This window comes from Schistocerca gregaria, chromosome 1, assembly GCF_023897955.1.
Source record: "Schistocerca gregaria isolate iqSchGreg1 chromosome 1, iqSchGreg1.2, whole genome shotgun sequence".
Lineage (NCBI taxonomy): Eukaryota > Metazoa > Arthropoda > Insecta > Orthoptera > Acrididae > Schistocerca > Schistocerca gregaria.
Genome location: NC_064920.1, coordinates 1,183,027,282 through 1,183,047,454, shown reverse-complemented (window position 1 = coordinate 1,183,047,454; position 20,173 = coordinate 1,183,027,282). Strand labels below are relative to the sequence as shown.

General features: G+C 41.8%; 1 protein-coding gene across 1 annotated transcript in view; it reads left to right on the top strand.

Annotated features, from left to right (window-relative positions):
* Positions 1-19,231, top strand: part of LOC126316969 (juvenile hormone esterase-like) — an 82,830-nt gene extending 63,599 nt beyond the window's left edge. The window contains exons 9-11 of the mRNA XM_049993037.1: positions 1,619-1,748; positions 13,999-14,131; positions 18,383-19,231. Coding sequence (XP_049848994.1) covers positions 1,619-1,748; positions 13,999-14,131; positions 18,383-18,545 — 426 coding nt within the window. The 3' untranslated portion in view covers positions 18,546-19,231. The remainder of the gene's footprint in view (positions 1-1,618; positions 1,749-13,998; positions 14,132-18,382) is intronic.
* Positions 19,232-20,173: the final 942 nt, after the last annotated feature.

Sequence of the window (20,173 nt, the reverse complement as noted above, 5' to 3'; positions counted from 1 at the left end):
ATGCTGTTATAGCGTGATTACCTGTAAATACCACATTAATGCAATAAGTGCTCAAAATGATGTCCGTCAACCTCAATGCATTTGGCAATACGTATAACGACATTCCCCTCAACAGTGAGTAATTCGCCTTTCGTAATGTTCGCACATGCAATAACAATGCGCTGACGCATGTTGTCAGGCGTTGTCGGTGGATCACGATACCAAATATCCTTCGACTTTCCCCATAGAAAGAAATCAGGGGACGTCAGATCCAGTGAACGTGCGGGCCATGGTATGGTGCTTCGACGACCAATCTACCTGTCATGAAATATGCTATTCAATACCGCTTCAACCGCACGCGAGCTATGTGCCGGACATCCATCATGTTGGAAGTACATTGCCATTCTGTCATGCAGTGAAACATCTTGTAGTAACATCGGTAGAACATAACGTAGGAAGTCAGCATACAATGCACCATTTAGACTGCCATCGATAAAATGGGGGCCAATTATCCTTCCTCCCATAACGCCGCACCATACCCGCCAAGGTCGCAGATGTTCCACTTGTCGCAGCCATCGTGGATGTTCCGTTGCCCAATAGTGCATATTATGCCGGTTTACGTTACCGCCATTGGTGGATGATGCTTCACCGCTAAATAGAAAGCATGCAAAAAATCTGTCATCGTCCCATAATTTCTCTTGTGCCCAGTGGCACAACTGTACCCGACGTTCAAAGTCGTCACCATGCAATTCCTGGTGCATAGAAATATGGTGCGGGTGCAATCGATGTTGATGTAGCGTTCTCAACACCGACGTTTTTGAGATTCCATATTCTCGCGCAATTTGTCTGCTACTGGTGTGCGGATTAGCTACGACAGTAGCTAAAACACCTATTTGGGCATCATCATTTGTTGCAGGTCGTGGTTGACGTTTCACATGTGGCTGAACACTTCCTATTTCCTTAAATAACGTAACTATCCGGCGAACGGTCCGAACACTTGGATGATGTCGTCCGGGATACCGAGCAGCATAGATAGCACACGCCCGTTGGGCATTTTGATCACAATAGTCATACATCAATACGATATCGACCTTTTCTGCAATTGGTAATCAGGCCATTTTAACACGGGTAACGTATCACGAAGCAAATACCGTCTGCACTGGCGGAATGTTACGTGATACCACGTACTTATACGTTTGTGGCTATTACAGCGCCATCTTTCACAAAGCTAAAAAAGTGGACCAACTAAAACATTCATATTTCTTTACGTACTACACGAATATGAAATAAAAATGGGGTTCCTGTTTAATAAAACGCAGTTTATATCCATTTGACCTATGGCAACGCCACCTAGCCTGCCAAACATAGCGCCATCTGATTTCCCCCTTCAAGCTAGACGAGTTTCGTTCTTTGTAGTTTTTTCGTTTGATGCTTATTTCGTGAGATATTTGGCCCGGTCACTATCAATGGACCACCCTGTATAGTAAGAAGAAACCAAAATGAATTAAAATGGAGGCTATTTACAGTTATAGACTATAACTTTTGTAATAAACGCCTTATTATTGGCATAGTAGCTGTAAATAAACTGGATTACATAGCATTTAAAGCCGGACTACATGCAAGTCGTATGCTGGCACAGATGACTACGGACCTGAACAACGGTGAGCCCTGCGACACGACGGTGCACATCCTGAGCACTACTATGGAACAGCCCGTCTTTTACTACCAGTATGCCTACACCGGTCGCAGCGACCCCTCCGTCGTACCAGGTGAGTTGTTCTGTTATCATACTTTTCGTGTCGGCCTCCACTGCACTGTGACTCTGTGGTAGTATAGACGTTGTCTGGACCAGACGGTGCACAAACTCATCCTTTAACTGAACTAGTGTTCCCTTTTAATACCTCAATCACACTTTTGCCTGCAGCACCGTTTCACTATCATCAACTTGACCTTTATATAAATTATCTTATCTTCTTTCTCCATGCATAGTAATCATAAACTCATATTTACAGCGATACTTTATCCTACTTCATATACCAGGTGATCAAAAAGTCAGTATAAATCGTAAAACTTAAGAAACCACGGAATAATGTAGACAGAGAGGTAAAAGTTTGACACACATGCTTGGAATGACATGGGGTTTTATTAAAACCAAAAAAAAACATAGTTCACAAAATGTTCGACAGATGGCGCTGGACAGCAAAACGTCAGCGAGTGAGCATAAAAATAGTGTATAAAAGGAGCTGTAACGATAGAGAGAGAATCAGATGCGCCAGCAGTCGCAGCATGTTGACGTTGCCAGAAAAGGCCCTTTTAGTGAAGCTGTATTATCAGAATGGGGTATTGGTTGCGCTTTGATGCTTTTGCTGTGTTCTTTTAGGACTGTTGTACTTTTATGATGTTTTAAATAAATGTCTCATTTTAAAATTTCATTTGATGTCTTATGAACAGCGATCTTAAATGGTACTGGTGAAAACAGAGGTAGCCAGTTCGAATCCTGTTGGTGAAAACATTTACGTAGTCAGTACTAGCAAGCGGAAGAAATGTGATGTTGAACAGTTTATGATTACTAGGCTCTGTGTTAAAGTTCTGGGTTAAATTCCAAATTTCCTCTCAATGACTTCTGGAGTAAAAGCTTGTGATATACTTGACAGTGGCTTGTCTGTCACAAGCGATGTTAATCACAGAGCCCCTTGCAGATACTGTAGAGGAGTATGCTATGTGCTGGCGCTTCTCTCATAACCATCAGACAAAAAAAAAACTATGTGTTCTGCTATACGGCAGGTCTTGTCATGGGGGAAGCCTCGTCACAGAGGTCCACCGCATGAGCATCTAGGGAAGTGATTCCAGTGGTGGTTTCCCGTTGCCTTCCACTGATGATGAAATGATAATGAGGACAACACAACACCTAGTCCCTGAGTGGAGAAAAATCTCCGACACAGACGGAAATCGAACCCGGGCCCCTTGGCGTGTCAGATCGCCGCGCTGACCACAACTTTTGGGGCGGACAGCATCAGACAATGACTGAGTAATGACACTACACTATAAAAACAGTAATTACAGTTATTTACACGAGACAATTACACTTAATACACTGCACAAGCAAACTATTTTGGGGTCATCAGCTTCAAATGGTTTAACCAGGCCGCAAACCACATGAGTGTGTTTATTTGTATCGACATCTTCACTACAGTTTACATAATCTTCGAGCTCATCTATTGCCAGAACACAAACTATTTTCTTCGAAAGTAAATATTTCTTGTTATTCTGAAAGTCAGCTGATGTGTAAAACAGAGAGGACTATGTTATATATTCTCTGTCTTGAAGTTAAAATTGTAAATGGATCAGTCGGCCAGTTGATATGCTTCTGTTGTCACTCGAACTCGAAATTGGATACTGTTCACAGGGAATACTGGTAACTTCGTAATTTCACTCAACTGCTCATACTGAGCGAGGTAGCGCACTGGTTAGTACACTGGACTCGCATTTGGGATCACGATGGTTCAAACCCGAATCCGATCATCGAGATTTAAGTTTCCCGTAATGTCCCTAAAATCGCCCCAGGCAAATACCGAGATGATTCCTTTGAAATGGCACGGCCTATTTGCTTCCCCAGCCTTGACACAATCTCCAAGCCTGTGCGACACTCATTTAATGTTGTGACAATAGAGTTGGTCTCATTGGCGCCTTCCAATACTGCATTGATCTCCACGTCACAAACTTGTGTGACTGTTATCAGTATTAATGTATAGGTGGCAATCTTCTTTACTTCTTGAAATAACTCCATTTTTTGTCTGATATTTGTTTTAAAAATTAAAAATGTTAATCATTTTTCTTGTGTGCCACACATTTTCCATAGAAGTTTGAGATCAAACCTCACAATATACTTAAATCCGCTTTAAATTTTCAACTAGCCCTGACGCAATCATCTTCATTCTTTTGAGAGATCGATGTGTCTCGTTCCTGCCTTCATTCATTCCTCCCATACTTGTCTTCTCTGAAATGTTGTCATTCTTCATCTTGATAACATCGACACTCATCCTCATGCAGTGGTCCAAAATTCACAAACTGACTATTCAATTTGCAGGCACTTCTGTATTCTCTGTTACACTGCCCACAACTCAGCTCCTGCGATCATTATTATCCATTTCGAGTAGTTGCCTTTCTTTAACCTAGGTCTGGTCTAGCATCTAGAACACATCTTCTATATCATGACCTGATGACAGTAACGATATCTTTTGGACATGCAGTGGAGGCTTCTGAATCAAATATGTAATTATTGTTGTCTGAAAAACTTTGGTACTTTGTCTCGGAACTGTCTCATGAAAACACTTTGTCAAAATTTTTTAAATTTAGGTACACTGAAGTAAACGACCGTTGTATTTATTTAGTATAAGGCTTGAAAACTACAATTCGAAAAATGAGACTAGTATTTGTATTATTCATATCGAATAAATATTGAAATGATTTCATTTCTAGTCTTAAAAAAAACATTTATACTTATGAATGAACAGTATGTCGATAGCAACCGACATCCTGTTCTTGCACGTCAGGGCCTATAATCAAAAATAAATATCGTTTTTACTTACTTGCATGAGTAACAGTCAAGCGAATATTTGTTTCTTGGGCTCTTGCATAAAACTGGAGATCCGTTCGCGCTTCTCAAATGGCTTCTTGAAACCTGACCATCCATTCCGATGGAGAACTGTAACAAGGCGTCCTCCGTTTTATACTAGATCTACATTTACATACGTACCGCCACTGGTCGTTTCCTTCCCTGCTCCACTATCAGACACAGCGAGGCAGAACTACTATCTACATTCCCCCGTATGAGCCCTAATTTCTCGTATCTTATCTTCGTAGTCGTTACGCGAAGTGAATCCTAGTGGCAGTGGGACCGTTCAGCAATCAGGTTCAAATGCCGGACTGTGCAGCTAGTCTTCGCGGAGGTTCGAGTCCTCCCTCGGGCAGGGGTGTGTGTGTTTCTCCTTAGGATAACTTAGGTTAAGTAGTGTGTAAGCTTAGGAACTAATGACCTTAGCAGTTAAGTTCCATAAGATTTCACACAGATTTCAACATTTTTGTTTCAAATGCCGGTTATCGAAATTTTCTCAATAGTTTTCATCGAAAAAAAAAAACGTCGCCGTCCCTCCAAGGAATCCCATTTGAGTTCCTGAACCATTTCCGTAACACTTGTGTGTTGTTCGAGCCGGTAACAAACCTAGCAGCGTGCCTATGAATTGCATCGGGTCTTCCTTCAATCCGAAGTGACGCAGATCCCAGGCGCTCAAACAGTACTGAAAAATGGGTCGCACTAGCTTCCTATATGAGGTCTCCTTTACGGATGAACCATATCTTTCCTAAAACTCTGTAAATAAACCGAAATCGACCTTTCGCCTTCCGTACCAAAGTCTCACGTGCTCGTTTCATTTCATATCGCTTTGCAACGTTACACACAGATATTTAAACGACTTGACTGTATCAAGCAGTACACTACTAATGCTGTATCCCAACATTATGGGTATCGTTACCCTACTCAGCCGCATTAACTTACATTTTTCTACATTTTGAGTCAGCTACCATTCACCTCACCAATTGGAAATGCTTTTTATACTGAACCGATTGCAGGCGCCAGGAATGTGGCGTCCCAGGACAAAATCCCACGCTATTGGCGAGAGTGACTGCCACTTGTTGGCCGTGTTGTTGTTGTTGTTGTTGTTGTTGTTGTGGCCTTCAGTCGAAAAACACTTTTGTTGCAGCTCTCCACGCTAATCCGTCCTGTCGAAGCCTCTTCATCTCCAAATAACTACTGCAATCTACATGCTTCTGAATATGCTTCCTGTGTTCATCTCTTGGTCTCCCTCTACGATTATTACCTCCCCACACTTCCCTCCAATACTAAATTCGTGCCACGCGTAGTGGCCGCGTGGTTTGGGGCGCCATGTCACGGATTTCGCGGCCTCTCCCGCCGGAGGTCCGAGTCCTCCCTCGGGCATGTGTGTGTTGTTCTTAGCATAAGTTAGCTTAAGTAATGTGTGAGTCTAGGGACCGACGACCTTAGCAGTTTGGCCCCTTACGAATTCACACACATCTGAACTAAATTGGTGATCCCTTCATGTCTCAGAATGTGTCCAGCCAACCGATTCCTTCTTTTAGTTAAGTCGTACCACAAGTTTCTTGTCTCCCCATTTCAATTCAGCGCCTCCTCATTAGTTACGTGATCTATCCATCTAATCTACAAAGTTATTCTGGAGCGCCACATTTCAAAATTTTCTGTTCTCTTCATGTCTAAACTGTTTATCGAACATGTTTCACTTCCGTACATGGCTACACTCCAGAGAAATACCTTCAGAAAAGACTTCCTAAGACTTAAATATATATTTCTATATTCGATGTCAACAAATTTCTCTTCTTCAGGAACGCTTTTATTACTGTTGCCAGTGTAAATTTTATATAATCTCTACTTTTACCATCGTCAGTCATTTTGCTGAACAAATAGCAAAACTCTTCAACTACACTCCTGGAAACGGAAAAGAGAACACATTGACACCGGTGTGTCAGACCCACCATACTTGCTCCGGACGCTGCGAGAGTGCTGTACAAGCAATGATCACACGCACGGCACAGCGGACACACCACGAACCGCGGTGTTGGCCGTCGAATGGCGCTAGCTGCGCAGCAACTGTGCACCGCCGCCGTCAGTGTCAGCCAGTTTGCCGTGGCATACGGAGCTCCATCGCAGTCTTCATCACTAGTAGCATGCCGCGACAGCGTGGACGTGAACCGTATGTGCAGTTGACGGACTTTGAGCGAGGGCGTATAGTGGGCATGCGGGAGGCCGGGTGGACGTACCGCCGAATTGCTCAACACGTGGGGCGTGAGGTCTCCACAGTACATCGATGTTGTCGCCAGTGGTCGGCGGAAGGTGCACGTGCCCGTCGACCTGGGACCGGACCGCAGCGATGCATGGATGCACGCCAAGACCGTAGGATCCTACGCAGTGCCGTAGGGGACTGCACCGCCACTTCCCAGCAAATTAGGGACACTGTTGCTCCTGGGGTATCGGCGAGGACCATTCGCAACCGTCTCCATGAAGCTGGGCTATGGTCCCGCACACCGTTAGGCCATCTTCCGCTCACGCCCCAACATCGTGCAGCCCGCCTGCAGTGGTGTCGCGACAGGCGTGAATGGAGGGACGAATAGAGACGTGTCGTCTTCAGCGATGAGAGTCACTTCTGCCTTGGTGCCAATGATGGTCGTATGCGTGTTTGGCACCGTGCAGGTGAGCGCCACAATCACGACTGCATACGACCGAGGCACACAGGGCCAACACCCGGCATCATGGTGTCGGGAGCGATCTCCTACACTGGCCGTACACCTCTGGTGGTCGTTGAGGATACACTGAATAGTGCACGGTACATCCAAACCGTCATCAAACCCATCGTTCTACCATTCCTATACCGGCAAGGGAACTTGCTGTTCCAACAGGACAATGCACGTCCGCATGTATCCCGTGCCACTCAACATGCTCTAGAAGGTGTAAGTCAACTACCCTGGCCAGCAGTATCTCTGGATCTGTCCCCCATTGAGCATGTTTGGGACTGGATGAAGCGTCGTCTCACGCGGTCTGCACGTCCAGCACGAACGCTGGTCCAACTGAGGCGGCAGGTGGGAATGGCATGGCAAGCCGTTCCACGGGACTACATCCAGCATCTCTACGATCGTCTTCATGGGAGAATAGCAGCCTGCATTGCTGCGAAAGGTGGATATACACTGTACTAGTGCCGACATTGTGCATGCTCTGTTGCCTGTGTCTATGTGCCTGTGGTTCTGTCAGTGTGATCAAGTGATGTATCTGACCCCAGGAATGTGTCAATAAAGTTTCCCCTTCCTGGGACAATGAATTCACGGTGTTCTTATTTCAATTTCCAGGAGTGTATTTTCAGTGCCTCATTCCCTCAGCATCATCTGATTTAATTCAACTACGTTCCATTATCCTTGTTTTGCTTTTGTTGATATTAATCTTATATCCTTCTTCTAAGACACTGTCCAATCCGTTCAAGTGCTCTTCCAAGTTCTTTGCTGTCTCTCACAGAATTACGTCATCAACAAACCTCAAATTTTTTATTTATTCTCCCTGAATCTTAATTGATACTCCACATTTTTCTTTGGTTTCCCTCACTGCTTGCTCAATGTACAGATTGAATAACAGCAGAGGTAGACTACAACCCTGTCTCACTTCCTCCTCTGGCCGCTTACAGCTAGCCAACTTTCTCAACCCTCACTCAGCCTACTGAATATCAGCTGCTACGAAATTCGAGTTTCTTTCTGATAGCAAATCTCTTAAACATGTGAGTCCAGAACTATTATCACTATATCTCACCTTCTCCCCTTGCCCCTTACTGCTGCAGTGGTTTCCCAAGACAATGACTACAGGAAATCTGGCATTACTGTACCGAAATGTAAGCTACTTCGCTTCGATATCTTCAAATTACGAGTTCACTTCCTTTCATTCTCCATATATGTCGAGACCTGTCTAACACAGGTTTCTTTTCAACTTTGATTTCTATTTCACTGTCCCCTATTTTTTAATTTTTTTATTTTTCATTTATTTAAGGCTTTGATTTGATTGGTCTTTATTTTATGTCTTGTACTCAGCCAAATACTTTTTTATGTTTTGTTTGGCATTCACGTGATTACAAATTACGACAAAACTTATAAGAAGGTTCTCTGGATCAAATCCTATCGGGTTTGTTGATGTTATCTCCTTTCTTACCATCAAACTCCAATAATTATGTAGATTTGGTCAATATTAGTCGAAAAAAAACTCACATAAATGCCACAAAGAAATAATACTTGTGTAAGATAAAGTAGTCTTCTCAGTTGCACAAATATGTATTGTGCCAACGCAAATTTACTCAAAAATTTAGTATCATTGTCATACAAAATCAGTACACACATTACATACGTAGATAAAGAAGCAAAAATACTACATATTTACGAGAACTCTCAAAGCTGCTTAGTATAACTGCTAAATAACAGACTACTGAGACATAAGAAACTCTCTACCACTACAAGTAATATGCCTATACACACGTTCAGACAGTACAGTACAGTTGATCACAAAGAGGTATGCACACATAATTGTTTTTCTTTTGTCTAAGTCATCATTTTGGCTTATTAATGCTCACATCATCACTGTTTCTCAGAGAATCACATCGTACTTTCTCGTTGTAATCTATTTTTTGCAATATGTACTCTGTAGTCCTATTTGTGGGACCTAAGAGCGTGGGGCGATATTACGAGAAGTCCTTGGCCCAGGTTTCAATTCTAGTGAGGTACTGTAACTTCAAAATCTAATTAATGAACTTGTAACTAAAACTGTATTGGTTGCTATGATTTTTCTTAAATGTGCCATGTAGTTCAAGGTCGGAAAACAGTCTTATACTAATACACCAAGACAAACAGTTTCTTAATAATGTGATGGCTCCAGTTTTGTGTCGAGACAATATTATATCGAAACAACAGTGTTCATGCTGTGGGTTCTTGGTATCATGTCCTAGTTCATGAACCACGGGCAACGTATGAGTGGCCAAGTCAGTGGTACTGACAGTCGGGATACCAGTTACTTTGGAATAAGGCTGGGCATCTCGGACATATTCCGAGTCGTGGCCACGTTTGTGCACAGATGGCAAAGACTACCAAATCCACCGGTTAGTCCCTCAACCGTTAGAGGTAAAACTCAATGGGACCCGGGGCAAGTAAGGTTAGCAAACTGCTTCCCTAGTACTATAAATATGATGCTGGCAACAATCAGAGAAAAATGCCTCGGACCTTTGGAGGTGACGGAGTCCCACCTCTAATTGACAAACCAGGGAGTCCTAAGATACGACTCGGCAAACGAATGGTAACGAGATGGGTAGCTATTAATATCAATGGGGGCTACTCTGGGAAGAAGGTAGAGCTGGCAGAGGCTGTAAGTAAGACGGGGTTGGGCGTTTTAGCTGTTAGTGACATTCGGGTAAGGGGTGAGAAAGAAGAGGAAATGGGAGAATACAAGGTCAACCTGTCAGGCGTCAAAGCAGGAATAGCACAATGGGGTGTAGGGCTTTTCATCAGGAAATAAATGGAACCCAGTGTAGTTGCAATAAGGTACGTAAACGAACGACTGATGCGGATAGATTTGACAGTATCTAGCAAGAAAATTAGGATTGTTTCAGTATATTCTCATTGTGAAGGGACAGATCAAGATAAGACGGATAGTTTTTATGACGCACTCAGTGATGTAGTTGTTAGAGTAAAGGACAAGGACAGTGTTCTGCTCGTGGGTGATTTTAATGCCAGGATTGGAAATCCAACAGAAGGGTATGAAAAGCTTATTGGTAAATTTGGAGAGGATATGGAGGCCAACAGGAACGGGAAACAGCTCTTGGATTTCTGTGCCAGTATGGGCTTAGTAATCACAAGCTTCTTTTTTAAACATAAGAACATTCACCAGTATACTTGGGAAGGCAGGAGAACCAGATCTGTCATTGACTATATAATAACAGATCAGGAATTCAGGAAGGCTGTGAGGGACACACGTGTATTCAGGGGATTCTTTGATGACACTGATCACTATTTAATCTGCAGTGAAATTGGTATTGTGAGGCCGAAAGTGCAGGAGGTCAGGCCCATGTGTAGGAGGGTAACAGTGGAGAAACTTCAGGATAAGGAAATCAGACACAAGTACATAACAGTAATATCGGAAAGGTACCAGTTAGTTGAATGTAGTCAATTGCAGTCACTGGAAAAGGAATGGACAAGGTACAAGGATACAGTACTAGAAGTGGCCAAAGAATATCTTGGAACAGTAGTTTATAAAGGTAGGATGAAGCAAACAGCTTGGTGGAATGGCACAGTCAAGGCAGCCTGTAAAAGGAAAAACAGGCATATCAAAAATTGCTACATACTAGAACTCAGGTAGACAGAGAAAGTTATGTTGAAGAAAGAAACAAAGCCAAACAGATAATCACAGCATCCAAGAAGAAGTCTTGGGAAGACTTTGGAAACAGGTTGGAGACCTTGGGAAAAGCTGCTGGAAAACCGTCCTGGAGTGTAATTAGCAGTCTTCGAAAGGGAGGTAAGAAGGAAATGACAAGTATTTTGGACAGGTCAGGAAAACTGCTGGTGTATCCTGTTGTGATGCCTTGAGCAGATGGAGGGAATATTTTGAAGAGTCGCTCAATGTAGGTGAAAATACGATCAGTAATGTTTCAGATTTCGATGTACAATGGGGCAGGAATGACGATGGAAATAGGATAACATTTGAGGAAATGGAGAAAATGGTCAGTAGACTGCAGTGCAATAAAGCGGCTGGGGTGGATGAAATTAAGTCGGAACTCATCAAATACAGTGGAATGTCAGGTCTTAAATGGCTACACAAGATAATTGAAGTGGCGTGGGAGTCGGGACAGGTTCCATCAGACTGGACGAAAGCAGTAATCACACCAATCTTTAAACATGGAAACAGAAAAGATTGTAACAACTACAGAGATATCTCATTAATCAGCGTTGTGGGTAAAATCTTCTCAGGTACTGTTGAAAGGAAAGTGCGGGTATTAGTTGAAGACCAATTGGATGAAAATCAGTGTGGGTTTAGGCCTCTTAGAGGTTGTTAGGACCAGATCTTTAGCTTACAGCAAATAATGGAGAAGAGTTATGAGTGGAACAGGGAATTGTATCTGTGTTTTGTAGATCTAGAAAAGGCATATGACTGGGTTCCTAGGAGGAAGTTATTGTCTATTCTACGAGATTATGGAATAGGAGGCAAACTTTTGCAAGCAATTAAAGGCCTTTACATAGATAGTCAGGCAGCAGTTAGAGTTGACGGTAAATTGAGTTCATGGTTCAGAGTAGTTTCAGGGGTAAGACAAGGCTGCAACCTGTCTCCACTGTTGTTCATATTATTTATGGCTCATATGTTGAAAACAATAGACTGGCTAGGTGAGATTAAGATAGGTGAACACAAAATAAACAGTCTCGCATACGCGGATGACTTAGTTGCGATGGCAGATTCGATTGAAAGTTTGCAAAGTAATATTTCAGAGCTAGCTCAGAAATTTAAGGACTATGGTATGAAGATTAGCATCTCCAAAACAAAAGTAATGTCAGTGGGAAAGAGATATAAACGGATTGAGTGCCAAATAGGAGGAACAAAGTTAGAACAGGTGGACGGTTTCACGTACTTAGGATGCATATTCTCACAGGATGGCAACATAGTGAAAGAACTGGAAGCGAGGTGTAGCAAAGCTAATGCAGTGAGCGCTCAGCTACGATCTACTCTCTTCTGCAAGAAGGAAGTCAGTACCAAGACTAAGTTATCTGTGCACCGTTCAATCTTTCGACCAATTTTGTTGTATGGGAGCGAAAGCTGGGTGGATTCAGGTTACCTTATCAATAAGGTTGAGGTTACGGATATGAAAGTAGCTATGATGATTGCAGGTACTAGTAGATGGGAACAATGGCAGGAGGGTGTGCACAATGAGGAAATCAAAGAAAAACCGGCAATGAACTCTATAGATGTAGCAGTCAGGGCGAACAGGCTTAGATGGTGGGGTCATGTTACACGCATGGGAGAAGCAAGGTTATGCAAGAGACTCATGGGTTCAGCAGTAGAGGGTAGGAGGAGTCGGGGTAGACCAAGGAGAAGGTGCCTGGATTCGGTTAAGAACGATTTTGAAGTAATAAGCTTAACATCAGAAGAGGCACCAATGTTAGCACTGAATAGGGGATCATGGAGGAATTTTATAAGGGGGACTATGCTCCAGACTGAACGCTGAAGGGCATAATCAGTCTTAAATGATGATGATGATGATGATGAACAACAATACATAAGAAGTGGGAAGCCCATTCCCATTCTTTGGCAAGTACCTTATAATTCTTACTCGTAATTAGATTCCATAATTATTATTAGATTTTGCTAACATGAAAAAATATATTCTACTTTTAAATGATCTACTTGTAATTTGTAGAAGAAAGACAATAATAGTAATACTAAGGAATGTAGTATTTCATTCGCCATGAAACTGTTCTCAGAAAATCTAATATCTTCGTAATACTCTCTGCCATCGTTGATATTTCTTCTTCAGTTCTGATCATTCGTCCTGACTCTTCCAAAACCAGGGACGAACATTCCATATTCATTATTTACATTAGGCATGTGCACAGGGAATCCAGATAATCACTTTCTCCAGCACCATGAAATATGTAGCTGTCACTCTCGCTATATTTCACAATCACTGCAACTTGCACTTTTGACAATACTAAATACGGCTTCGAATATGATGGACTAATCAACATCATTGTCAAAGTAATTTTTATCACATTATTTTATTATCATTTATTTATATTATTATTACTATTATTGTGAATGTTTGTAATACATTTGCTGCTGGTCACATGTAAGACGGGACCGTGAGGCCTTAATCTGGTCAGGCTAAATACGCAACAAATAAAATATAACACATGCTGCTGCTGAGTCAACAAATGTTTGTTGTCTGCTTCGGAGATTCCTTTTTAGCTTAATTCATGTAACAGCGTGATGAGAAATTGTAGTGCCTTCCAGTCACTTTGTCAGAGGCTGTTACAACCAGTAGGCAAATTTCCGACGGTTATGAATGCGTGCACATCTAAGGCGTTTTCGTGTGCTAACGGTACCAGTGTCATTTGACCACTTTAGGCGGATGCCAATGATAAACGTTGAACAGACCACGAGTAGTTCTGTTATGATAATTGTGCTACGCCGCAGAATCATCACAATGTGTACTTTGTCAAATTCGCTGAAATAATAATTATTTGTCATTCTTCACCAGACGATTTATCTGCATCGATGACATCTGTTTTTAGCTTCGTCGTACATTCTCACCTAGTCAGGCTTGTTCTGGTGGTGGGTCGTATGCCATCTGGCTGGTGTCGTTTATAAGATATAACTGTTGACAATTCGTTCCTCAGCTGAAGAGTTTATGTTTTATGTCATAGGAGCACCACACATGGCAGACCTGGACTCACTGTTCAGCGTTCCCGGCTCGGGACAGAATCTCGACCCTGCTTCGGATGAGCAGAAAGTGCGCTCTGCAATGGTCAAGCTCTGGACCAACTTCGCCAAGTATATGTAAGTATTTCCTCCAATCCTCTGCTTTACGTTCCTGAGATGTGACAGGCACAATTTCTCCAGCTCGCGTGAATTGAACAACAGTTATCTACATGAATCAGAGACTGGTTTGTATTCCTCAAAGAAAATAAGGTGCTAACAGTGTTCAGAATTACCAAGCCAGCGCCTAACAAGGAAAAAAAAACAGTTCATTAAAGCCGTTTACCTTCATCACTCGTTATGTCAAAGAAAAAAAGGTTGATAAGGCCACATAGGCGCGAAGTAGTATTACAATTAGTAACACTGGTGCTTGTCTGAGCACTTTCCATATATTCCATATTCCACCCTGATGGCCATCAGGTCAGCTATGTCAAGCTGCAACAGCATCAACAGATCGATGAAAGGATACGGAACAAAAAAGGTCCAATGAACTTATTTCCGAAAACGCATCGTTTCCATGCTACAGACCATTTACTCAGTCGTACATGTAACAAAAACTGCGATCTAATACGTAATGTACAATGTAGCCATAGTTATAGAATGTGTTGATAATGTTTCCATGTGCCTCAATGCATGTGTGTACGCGCCTTAGCATTTTCTGTCTCACACCTTCACATCGGCCAGGCTGCATCCGAAAAGTGTCAAAGGGGGTGTGAATATGCTGCTCCAGTGCCTCCACCTCTGGAATGAGCTCTGCATATACGATACTTTTGAGATGGCCCTATAACCAGAAATCGCACTGGTTGAGATCGGTGAATGAGAAGGACGTGCAACTGGACCCTCTTGTCTGATTCATCGACAAGCGAAGACACGGTTAAGATGTGTCCAGATGTTAATGGCGAAGTGGGCTGGAACACCATCATGTAGCAGCCACATAACCCTTCGAATCATTAGTGGCGCTTTCTTCAACAGGAGAGGCAAAGTCACCCAGCAAGAAACGTCCCTAGCTCCGGCCTCTTAGGCGACATGGAACGAAGACTGATCCCAAAATACGGAGGCCAATTATCCACGTCCACACATTCTGCCTGTACCAATGCTGATGGTTCGCTGTCACTGTATCATATGGGTTCTACATGCTATCCCACGGACGAGTATTATGGAAGTTGAAGATATCACTCCGTGTAAAGGTGGCCTCATAGGGTGGGCGACACAAATCCTAGAATCGTGGTTACCTGGTGAAGAAACCAGTAACAAAATTGCTCATGGTGTGGAAAGTCTGTCGCTAGTAAGCCCTGCACAAGCTATAAGTAATAAAGGTAGTAACAATTGTCATGGAGAATGTTCCACATGGTCTACTGGTTTACCCTGTACTGTTTGGCTAACTGCCTGGTACCGACATGGCGGTCGCCTAACACAGTGTTAACCACATTTTCCTCCATGTCTGGTGTCTGAACATTCTGGATACGTGTTTCATGATTTCCTACTTCCTGAAACGACCCTGTCTCAGACAAATAACAGAGCACTGTTGCAACCATTGAATGCTGTGATCGTCGTCAGCAGAGATAGGTCTCCAGATACTACCTTGATGCCCACCGCCTATTGCCATTTGACTTTCTGTAAGTAAGCTCTTGATTCGAATACAGAATCATTGTGTACAATGCTGCATCACATCTCTTATAAGATGTGTCATCAATAGCATTGAATCAGACACAACATTATCAACTATTGTGGCAGGAGAGGGCCCTAGGGCATCACTTATGAGGAACAGTAAAACCCTCTAAGAGGAAACCATGCATACTGGTTTGCGGTACTGATGGCTTTACACACAGCTGGTTTGAATCATACTTGACAAATGGAATATAACAGGTTTTGATAAATAATACAGAAATGTCACAAAAGCAGTAAATTTTAGAAACTGAGATAAAAATCACAAAATGAGACCCACAGGGTTCAATATTAGGTCCCCTCCTATTCCTTATCATTTGCCCAAAAACATAAAATGTTTGACAGTTAGCGAAGGAATTTTTAAATCAAATTTAAAATCATTTCTCTTGGAAGCGTCTTCGGATCCATTGTCGAATTTTTACTTAAAAACTGGCAGGCAGTAAAACAATCTTCATTTCTAAGAGTAGTTGCATGAGTAGGAATAAAATGATAATTTGTTCGTTAATTTTAACGCTTATTATGTATATCTATCCTGTAAACTGACTCGTTCCACATCATATCAATAAACGAATCGTTCAGTTGGTCCATGGAACATGCAACTAACTTAGGGTGTAAGGCAAGGATGCAGGGCTCTCATCAGGTTTTTATCCTGCAACCTGTATATCAAAGAAGCAATAACGGAAATCAAAGAGGTGTTTAAGAACAGGATTTCGACCCGCAGGTCGCCAAAGTGGCATCACATAAAAAAGACATGCACCAGGCAACTGGTCTACCCAATGGGAGAAGCTCGCCACACGACATTTCATTCCATTTCAGAATACGATTAAACTTCAAGTTGAAAGAACATCAATGATGAAATTCACTGATGGATTTGCTATCCTCAATGAGTGTGAGAAATAATTAGGACTAACAGAATAATGCTATTAATAATCTACTGAAATGAAAACATGGAGTGAGAGTAAACCAAAGAAAGATTATGGTAAAGGCGAGGAGCGATAGTAAGATAAGCGATAAATTTAAAATCAATATTAGGGACCACACAGTGCACGATGTGAAGGAATTCTGCTGCCTTGTAAATACAATACTGCATGATGGAGAAAGCTAGGAGGAGGATGTAAGAACCAGACTAGCCAAGCAAAAAGATCGTTTCCCATTTAAACAAGTCTACTAATATCATAAACACCTTAATTTGAGGATGGGATTTCTGGGAATAAAGGTGTGGAGCTAGGAATTGCAATGAAATTATTTATAAACTGTGGGAAAAGTCCTTACAGTTAAAGAAAAACGTCATCGTGACTTTCCCAGAATTGCCATACCTGTTGTTTCGTCTACTCTGCAGGAGTTTTGTTGGAAAGCCCTTACACATGCTTTATACGGTGACGATCCCTGCCCATGCGATTTAGATATTTTTGGAGCTGTGAAGAAAGACATTTATGGCCATTGATTGGCTTCAGATGATGAGGCGAACGCCTAGGCACTATCATGGTGCCGTAGGCAACTGCAGACTTTCTCCATCAAGGCACTGAATTTAATTTGCTTTTTTTCATCTGTGTCGATTTCATTTGATCGTGCTTGTAGATACCCAATGAACTGCTGTGCTGCTGCCATCCCTTTATCTGGAGGACAGTCGCAAGTGCTGTATCTATGTTTCATAGGTTCCTTCTGTGAGTACTTGTGTAGCACGTACTCGAGACCAATACTAGTAAAAGAACACAGTGGCTCCATTATATGTGAAATACTCTGAAATTAGCTGCGATATAACTAAATTTGTGGGATAACCAGGTCTTCTTCTGCTATGTGTAGCGACAACTGTATGCTGCTTTGACTCAGCTGAAACCATCTCACTACCAGAGATCATCGAGGAAGAAAAGTAATATCACACTATCGTCGTGATCTTGTTGTTATTCGGAATTTCTCAATTATTCTCAACAACAAATATTGTCCTTCCTTTCTTATTATTGAGCAGATTATTCTGTTGGACTATCGATTTTTCTTTTCGTATGAGCTGCAACAGGAAGCGCAGAAGGTCACCAAAGAAATTTCCATAAATGCTCGCATCTATTGCCTTTCCAGAAACATTGGTGCAACTAATCTATACTGCAAGAAAACACTTTATTCATCTAAGAACTGATTACGGCAAGTATAACAGGGCCTTTTTCTTCACTAGGCCCGTTTGTACTACGTCTTAAGCTACCAAGACCACCACCTGCACTATACAAGGACTGTGTTCCTTTGGCTTAGTCACATGTTTTCAGTCTCTCGAAGTCGACTGCTGTATTTCATGGCTCTAGGAATAATCACCACCACCCTATATTTTAGGGGAAACCATGCGTCTTAATTCTGCAAACGCAAATGAAGGCTTTAATGTTATGCCAATTTAGTCCAGTAGTCGCTACATTAAAAGGGGTTATCACAAGGTCTCTGTGAGGTTTACTGATTCGTTAGGACATTCCTTCCCAGTCAGACTGGTAAATACCATGGACCAAGAGGAGAAGTCTTTTTCTTTTAAACAGAAGAATGATGAAAATTAGGAAACATTTGATGGATATATTGCATTATAAGTATCATAACTCATCATTGTTTTGTCTATGTACAGCACTTTTAAAAATGTTTATTGGCATTAGACTAACTTCACTCCAGCTTCAATAAAGAAAAATTTCGTTACAGGAATCCTACGCCAGATGAGGACCCTGTCATAGAAGGAGGTTGGCCACGCTTCAATGAATCTACTGCATATTACTTAAACATCGATGTCAACATAACACTTGAACAGAACAGGAATGCCGAGAGGATGAACTTCGTACACTCGGTCATCCCACCATATTACTGATGCATGATGATCAAACGATATAATCTCATCATCGTGGACGGTCGCTGGCTGCAGACACAACATTTCATAAACTTTTTAGATATCTTTCTGTGATATGCAGTAGCACATATTGTGATGTCTCAGTAAATGCTCGAAAGTTTTAAAACTTTTAATGTTTTATTAAACACTTCTTATAACGAATTCTTGCTGCCATTGCATCCTCATTCAAACTTTTCCTCATTCAGAAATGATCAATGTATGGAAAACTGTTCTTTTTTTCTATATGAACTAAGCATACTTATTGCCAGTACTGTGGAACGGTTGACACTGCCATACATTCAATAGTAGGTTGCTCCAGAATTGCAAGTCTCCAGATATGGAAAAAATTTAAATCAACAAGTTTGTTATCAACCACTGTTGACAAAATATGTAGCGAGAAAATTGTGTATATGGACTTTAAAGCTTTTCCAGCACCCAAGACAAGAACACCCACAAGGTTCATACATTACTTTCTAAACTACATCTTCAACGAGGGAGGAGAGTCTATATATAACCTGGAACAACACTTGCAGAACGAAAAGCAAGAAATCCTGAACAACAAGTGGAAATGTTTTTGCCATTTATACACATTATTTACATGTTGTACTTCAAAACCAGAGCAAAACCTTTGTGATACCTATTGCTGAATAAATATATATTTTTTTAAATGTGGTTAAAAGTAATGTTGTAGTGCATAAGGAAGTAATTTTGTAACTTGGCTGGAGAACGTTTTTTTTTTTCATCTGTGTACTATAACATATTCTCAATCATGTAACACAGGTATGTTCTGCAATATTCGATATTGTTCATATGTAGGAGCTTGATCTATCAGTAATAAGTTCCTTACACTTCATAAATAAGTTCCTTCCAGTTCAGAAATAAGTTCCTTCCATTTTGTGAGTTCACTATGATTAAAAAACGTAGGAGGAAATTGCTGTGAGTGAAACAATCAGCAATGATATATTCCTGCTTGTCACATGTATTTGACCTTTTTTCCACATATGTCACTATGTGGTTAGGCAGAAATCTAAGAGCACAGTTTAAATTGTTGTGAGTAGAATGAGCAGCAATGATACATACATCATCGCCTGTCACAAATATTTGGCTGATTATTTTCGAATATATCTCGATTTCCGATAATGTGGTTAGACTGTCCCCTAAGACTACAGCTTTAAAAATTACTATGAGTAAAACGAGGAGAAATCCTATTTTATAGTCTCGTTTGTCGACCAGTACTTTCCTGTTTATTCGGAACGTGTTACGATTTTTGGGGGTGTGATTAAGTAGGAACCTAAGAGCACAGATTAAAACAGCTGCGAATGAAACGAGCGCCAATCATATTTATAGTGTTGTTTGTCGCCAGAAAGAAATTTTTCACTCTGCATCAGAGTGCGCACTGATATGAAACTTCCCGGCAGATTAAAACTGTGTGATGGACCGAGACTCGAATTCAGGACCTTTTGCCTATCCCAGGCATGTGCTCTACCAACTGAGCTGCACAAACCCGACTCATCACCAATCCTCACAGCTTTACTTCCGCCAATACCACCGCTCCTACCTTACAAACTCAACAGGAGCTCTCCTGCTCTGCCAGGAAGTTTCGTGCCACC